The sequence below is a fragment of the Cryptotermes secundus genome, unplaced genomic scaffold, assembly GCF_002891405.2.
Source record: "Cryptotermes secundus unplaced genomic scaffold, Csec_1.0 scaffold188, whole genome shotgun sequence".
In the NCBI taxonomy this organism is placed as follows: Eukaryota; Metazoa; Arthropoda; class Insecta; order Blattodea; family Kalotermitidae; genus Cryptotermes; species Cryptotermes secundus.
In genome coordinates this window covers 463,795-471,580 of record NW_019738872.1, presented here as the reverse complement: position 1 = coordinate 471,580, position 7,786 = coordinate 463,795, and the positions used below count along the sequence as shown (strand labels likewise).

Sequence of the window (7,786 nt, the reverse complement as noted above, 5' to 3'; positions counted from 1 at the left end):
TGGACCTGCCAGAAGACCACACTTTTCTCGGGCCATTATCTCCGTAACCGTTCAACTTTGGACATAGGTGTTTTGGGTTATATCGGCATACTTTAACATAAGGAACACCCTCCCGAAGTTTGGCACATTCCTCCTGGGACACCCTGTATATGCTGCAAATATTGCAGTCTGTCATAAAATTTTGGAGAATAAGTGTCTTATGAATACCATCTGTATTAAGATTATGCTGTTGTGAGTTGTGGTGCTATGTAGTCTGGCAGATACATATTGTTAGGGTCTGGTATCTGTTAACATATTTGAGGGGTCTGCCATATCCTGCAGGGGAAAAGGGGTTGACAGGCAATTACTTTTATTCCTTCCATCCAAGATAACTGTACTCACTTCTTTGCTGTCACTCATACAGCCACAGCCACAGTTATGGGTCCCATTGGTTCTCAAGCTTTTGTGCTTGTTACTTTATGAAACAGTCAGATGTATGGACAGTATGGTAGGAAAAGGATTTGTGAGGAGCTCTTCCCCTCTCTACCCCCTCACTGCTCACAATAGAAAGGGGGAACGCTGCATTCATCTCTGGTTCCTGTGTTGCATTCCCGGTACTCTGCAGATAGGTTGGGGTGTCCATGGTAGCAGTTATTCAGGGAAAGTTGGAACCACAAGACTAAGTATTTAATAACAATAACAATACAATAACACAAAAATAATAATAAATACTAAATATTTTTATTAACAAATCCAATATTCTTCCTCAACCTTATGCTCGACCATTTGTAGAGCACAGAAAAAAACCCCAAACAGAAAATACAGCAGGGGTGTACAAAGAACAGGAACTCAGAGCATTAGGCAACCTCTCTTCTAGAAATACGTAACTACCTTCTCGTAACCTTCTTGACTAGCCCTTCGGCACTATAATATTGGGCGATACTGATCAATACAAAAACCAAAACATTACATCTCAACCTGACTCAATGACATACATAAACAGAAAATAATATCTACATAGTGTTGCTACCATTTGAAAGGGGAAGTAAGGAAGCCCAAAGAAATCACAGTATCCAAAAAAGAGAAACTCACAGAAGTACTCCTGTACAACAAGGCTGTCACAGCCCCTAACGGCTGGAATGAGACTCCAAACAGGATTTTTTAATGTGCAGCCTGAACAAAATTTCCACCTCCCTCGGATGACTACTTAGCCACAGAAGCATACAAAGACGAAACTCTTAGTACGTTCTAGAACAGCTATAAGAAGGGGTGGAGGTGGTCATATGGTACAATCAGAATAGGTGGATTATGCGAAATAGGAAGTAGTGGAATGGGTAGTTCGGGGGTTGAGGGGGATGGAAAAAGAGAATGCCCAATTATCCAACAAAGCCATAAGTAAACATGGCCCATTTGAAAAATCCACAACTTAATTTTTAAGATTGTGATATAATGCAAGGGAATAATGATCATCTGTACATCTTCCATATTTATAAGCTTATTCTGAATCAGAAAAAAAACACCCAGAGGTAACAGTTGTAAGTGGGAATCCTGAATGGGACATGGTAACTGTGGCTGCTTTGGTAATTGTAAGACGTACCACTACCATAATTTGATGAGCACTGTTTTGGAGAAAATTGCTGTTTCCATTGTTAGGGTAGTGTAATAATCTATGAAGCCCCATATTATCTGAGTATTTGAGTAGATTTCCTTTTGCATTTGATTTCTTAATGTTTGGTATACAAATATTTAGGGTAATTGACATAAAGTTTAAAACACAAAATATCACTGTTGTTGAAGTAACTCAGTTATTGAGATAGGTGTGGTATGTGTTATATACAACTGTATGTTATCTAGGAGTTTTTTTTTTTTTTTAAGTTTGTTTTGCACAGGTTACATTTTACCCCTGTCACTGTTTTTGAATAGTATATTGACAATATGATTATAAAGAGAATTCAGTAGAATCTAAGTGTAGTTGGTCTCTAGTTTTATTTTGCAAAGCTTAACCCTCCCTTGACTTGTGTTCATACCTTATAAATGTTAGTAAGCATCACTAGTTAATTCTAGTTAATCTAGTATAGATTCTTGCTTTGAACCTGTAGGCAAAAGATTGTATCATTGTGTCCAGTACTGATCCCATGAACTTATCTTGTTGAGGTGCTGTGAGTCATTGCTTTACTCTGCACAATACTGTCATTCTGGCCATGCATAATGATGTATATCTCAAATACAGGTGACCATGCTGAACAAGTGTCATGTGTCAGAGCAACACTTTCGTGGCCAGCATTGGGCAGGCTTGAATGGACAGTTTTCTCTATTGTAGGAATGAATTGTTATTTATTATTGTGAATCTTGAGTCATTTCATTTGTTGTCATCATCCTTGTCATTGTCGTTATCATCATCTTGTCACCATTGCTTTTCGGCTTTGATTTAGAATATACCACTAGGAAGGTCAAAGAGAACTCACTGGAATTTGAACTAAGTGGTGACTGATATCAGTTTAGATATGGATTATTTTAATAAGGCCTCTGGGAACAGATAATAAACTTTGGTAACATTCCTTGAGCTGTGATTATCTGCAGGCAATACATTTTGTAATGTGATTGAAACCAGTAAATCTTGTTACTGTAGAAAGTTTTCAGTCTTTTGCTATAGAACAACTTCAGTGTCATAATTTTTCTAGTGTAGTATTAGTCACTTGGTTCTTCCTGAAAGTGGTCCTTGTATTACTTAGTTACTATTCATATTTTGCAGCAGGGATATATGGTTTGATTATATGTTGACAGGGCTTGCTGTCATTTCTGAGTGCGCCCCTAATAGGAGCACTGTCAGATGTATGGGGACGCAAGTTCTTTCTCCTTATCACTGTTTTCTTCACATGTGCACCCATCCCACTTATGACTATCAACACATGGTGAGTAGTTATGTGACTGATTTGTACTCAGTTCTTGGTACATTTATTACTTACATTTAAAACGTCATTTACTTGTGCAAATGAAATGTTGCTGTACTTATTTCATTTCTGATATTTGTTGTTCTGATTCAATGTTTATATAACAGGACATGTTTAGCTTTGATTATATCATACTTTATTAATCTAGTATGATCTGTCTTATCTTTCTGTGACCGTTAGATCTGAAAGTAATGTTTTGAAATTTTGTAATGTTTTATCTTAGGCTACTAAAATATTTAAATGAAATTAGGTATGTTAGAAAAATTTTAAATTGGTCTGCATATGTCACTTCCTTCACAAGGAGCCCAAATCAGACATTGCTGGATTTTACAATAATGACTTATAAACTGTTTTGCATGAGAATATAAAGATGCCATCAACCGTTTCCCATCCTTTCTGTTCCAAACCTCATTTCTACCAACTGAAAATTAATCTACACACAGATTAAGAGTGAAAGGCATGTTTTGTGGGAAAATATAAAATTCCTGTCATCTGTCTTTCATATATCTGAACTGCTAGAAGATTTATCAAAGATTGTAAAAAGTGTACGAAGCATTCCATCATAATTTAGCAATTAATTCAGAAGCTGGTGGTGGAAGACTTCTGACAGTGGACTTATATGGCAAAATTACTGTGTTTGAAGCATATGAGAGGATACAAAAGGCGAAGTTCTGTAACTTTGGTTTCATATGTGTTTGCTTATATTTTTTAAAGTTAAGTTAATTTTAAAGAAAGAGGGAATATCTGAGAGACAGAATTGATGAGCTTGGAATGAACAGTAAGAACAAGGACATTAGAGACCTGTATAGAGGAATAAATGACTTTAAGAGGGGTTACCAGCCTAGCAGTAAATTAGTGAAGGATGAGAATGGCGATGTGCCTGCTTCTCTCAGTTATTGAATGTACATAGGATCAGTGAGGTTAGGCAGACAGAAATCCATACAGCTGAGCTGTTAGTACCTGATCCTAGCCCTCTTGAGGTTGAAAGTTCTATTGCAAAATTGAAATGGTGCAAATCGCCAGGTAGTGATCAAATTCCAGCAGAACTTACTCAAGCAGGAGGCAAAATATTATGTTCTAAGATCCACAATCTAATTAATTCTATTTGGCATAAGGAAAAATTGCCTGATCAATGGAAGGAGTTTATTATTGTACCAGTTCACAAGAAGGGTGATAAAACTGGCTGTAGTAATTATCAGGGGATATCACTGCTGTCAACTTCATATAAAATTTTATCCAATATTCTTCTCTCAAGCTTAAGTCCATATATATACATGAAATTATTGGGGATCATCAGTGTGGGTTTCGATGTAATAGATCAAGTACAGACCATATCTTTTGCCTTCGTCACATATTGGAGAAAAAATGGGAGTGTGATGAGAGTACATCAGCTATTCATAGACTTCAAGATTCAGTTAGGAGGGAACTTTTGTACAATATTCTGATAGAGTTTGGGATACCCATGAAACTGGTTAGGATGATTAAAATATGTTTAAACGAAATGTATAGTGAAGTCCGTATAGGTAAACGTTTGTCTGATAAATTTCCTATCCAGAATGGTCTAAAACAATGAGATTCTTTATTGCCACTCCTTTTCAACTTTGCTTTAGAATATGTCATTAGGAAGGTCCAGGGAAACCAGGTGGGACTGAAATTAAACAGGACACATCAGCTGTTGGCCTATGCCGATGATGTGAATCTACTGGGTTATAATGTAGATACCATAAAGAAAAACACACAGACTTTATTTAATTGATGCAAGTAAAGAGGTTGGTCTAGAAGTAAACACAGAGAAAACTAAGTATATGTTGCTGCCTTGTCACCAAAATGCAGGGCAAATTCATGACATAAAGAGAGGAGACAGATGTTTTGAAAATGCGGTACAGTTCAGATATTTGGTAACAACAATAACAGATCGAAAGCTGATTCAGGAGGAAATTAAGAGGAGTTTGAACTCGGGTAATGCTTGCTACCTTTTGTCTTCTCGTCTGCTGTCCAAATATTAGAATATACAAAACTATAATTTTGCCTGTCGTTCTGTATGGTGTGAAACTTGGTCTCTGACATTAAGGGAGGAAGATAGACTGAGGGTGTTTGAGAACAGGGTGTTGAGGAGAGTATTTGAACCGAAGAGAGATGAAGTGACAGGAGGTTGGAGGAAACTGCACAGTGAGGAGCTTCATAACTTGTACTCTTCTCCAAGTATAATTAGAATGATCAAGTCAAGGAGGATGAGGTGGGCAGGGTATGTAGTACAAATGGGTTAGTCGAGGAATGCGTATAGGATAATGGTGGGAAAGCCAGATGGAAAGAGACCACTGGGAAGACCAAGGCATAGGTGGGTGGAGAATATTAAAATGGATCTTAGAGAGATAGCATGTGATGGTATGGATTGGATTTATCTGGCTCAGGGTAGGGACCAGTGGAGGGTTCTTGTGAACATGGTAATGAACCTTCAGGTTCCATAAAATGCTGGAAAATTCTTGAGTAGCCGCAGAATTGGCAGCTCATCCAGAAGGGCTCAGCTCCATGAGTAATTAAGTAAGTAAATTTTAAAGCTGTGGGTAATATAGTGCATATAGTGGACCGCCTCTTTGGTCTAGTGGTCAGAGTTCCTGGCTACAGATCCAGAGGTCTGGGTTCGATTCATGGTGCTCCCAGATTTTCTGAGAAGTAGTGGGTTTGGAATGGCGTCCACTCAGCCTCATGAGGGTAATAGAGGAGCTATTTCAAAGAAATAGAAGTTTCGGTCTAGAAAACCGAAATTAACTGCCATTGGGATTTGTTTTGCTGACCACGCGACACTCTCTATCTGCTGAAGTTGGCACTAACTTCACTGACAAGCAGCCGTTGCTTGATTGGTATAGTTCTCTTGCGGACAAAAACAACAGAGTTTCTTCTTTTGTTTTTGTGTAATATAGTGAACTACTGGACCAGTAGAGGATAAAGTAAAATTTGTAGAACTCCCTTTAATGCCGAGTTGCAAGAGCAAATTTTATGGAAGTCTGTTGTATAGTTTGAGAGATACAGCATGACTAGTTACTCCAGTATTCCTGCGTATAACTGTCTCTTAAAGGTGACAGGAAGGCAATAAACATATAATGTCATTTAACTCATTCACATCTGTAAGTATATATATCTGTGTGCAGTGTTATGAAGATTGCATGTATCACCAAAGCACATAAATGTGTGCAGAGTGTGTTGAATCTTCTTGGTGTTGATGTAGTTGCAATCATTTCTTTGCTCTGCCTAGGCATCCTATGATGCTCTAATGTGCAATGACATTCCTAGTTACATATTGTAACAGATTTGATCAATGCATTGCCAGGCAACAGCTCTGTAAACACGGTCCAACATGCAACAATAGAGGAAGCTGTATTTTCCATGTCATCAGTGACATCACACAACAGTAGGTAGCAGTCACGTGACATGCGTTTGCTGTATGTCCATGCAGCTGGTGCCATTGGACTGGCTGGATAGTGTTCATGTGACGTGTTTCCTGTGATTTCGTGTCCATTCCTCGTAGGGCACGCAGTAGCGTAGTTGGTTGAGAGGCTATGCTACAAGCTGGAAGGTTGCGGGTTTAAGTCCCAATGAGGTCATTGGATTTTTTCAATTGATGTAATCCTTCCAGCTGCACTATGGCCCTGGGGTCAACTCAGCCTCTAACAGAAATGAGTACCAGACATTAATTAAATAATTTTCCTGGGGATTAAAGCGCAGCCGTCGCATAAGGCTAACAGCCTTACCACCATCTTTGAGCTGATTGTCTAGATAATGTGGGACCCTCAACATCTCTCAACTATATGGTCCTTCATGGCCTCTTACAGGGATAGCTTTACTTTTACTTACTTTACATGTCCATTCCTCAGCTATAATATGAGTGAGCAGAATTCCTAAGCTGGAGGAGTAGTAGCGGCAGAAGCATGCAGACAAGATGATAGCAGTAAGCTTGAGGAGTGCAGAAGAGTATAAGAAATCAGCCTGTGAAAATTTACCACGTGATTAGAAGACTTTACATGTGCTGTAGTACAGTGATATTGGTAGTGTGTGATTTAGGGAGATTTTTATAGTTCTGTTATAAATACATGAAGGCTAGTGGAGATCGACTGAAGAGAGTAGCGTGGAGTGCGTCGTGTTAAAAGTCAGTAACAGTTTTATGATTATTTTTACAGGGCATTCATTCATCAAGGAAACCAGGGGAGAAGCTTGAGTTGGATACAGCATTTCTCAAAGATTGCTGGTGTAACTGCCAATGGCAGAATGAGTTATCAGTGCTGATAAATGCGCGCACTCTCACTAGTGTAGAGCGGATGGATCGTTTCTCAGCAACTGCTGTGCCCTTCCCCACTAGCGAGAGTTAAAGTTGTGTCACTGATTCCCTCACATCAGTTTCTGAACATGCACACATTTATAGGAATACTGTAAAATGAAAACAAACTTACTGTGATATATAACAGGTGTCGGACGTAACCCCCTTCTGCTTGCAAACATGCCTCGCATCGCATAAATAAATTATGCAACACTTTCTGAAGTTGGTCCAAGGCAATTGAACTAATTATGCATGTAAAATCCTCACGCTCTACAGCAAGTGCCGTTACATAGTGAAAAGGTGGGGTTGTGGTGTGTTGTAATTCCACACCGAGTCATTGGCCTCTTATTTTTCACGAAACCATGAACTTTGACCTCTACCTTAATGATATACTGCATCTGTTCTTCAATCAGCTGACTGTTGAAGAAAGACAATATGGGTATTTTCAGCAAGACAATGCTAACGCACATACGGCTAATGGATCCATTGTCGCAATATGGGAAGTGTTTGAAGAGAAAGTAATCAGTAGGGGACTGTGGCCTCC

The 7,786-nt window shown here is 38.7% G+C and overlaps 1 protein-coding gene across 3 annotated transcripts in view; it reads left to right on the top strand.

Moving 5' to 3' along the window:
- The window catches only part of LOC111871090 (hippocampus abundant transcript 1 protein), a 77,526-nt gene that overhangs the window by 19,191 nt on the left and 50,549 nt on the right, over positions 1-7,786 (top strand). For all 3 annotated transcript variants that reach the window (XM_033754106.1, XM_023863879.2, XM_023863880.2), the window contains exon 4: positions 2,764-2,891. In XM_033754106.1, the coding sequence (XP_033609997.1) occupies positions 2,764-2,891 (128 nt within the window). The remainder of the gene's footprint in view (positions 1-2,763; positions 2,892-7,786) is intronic.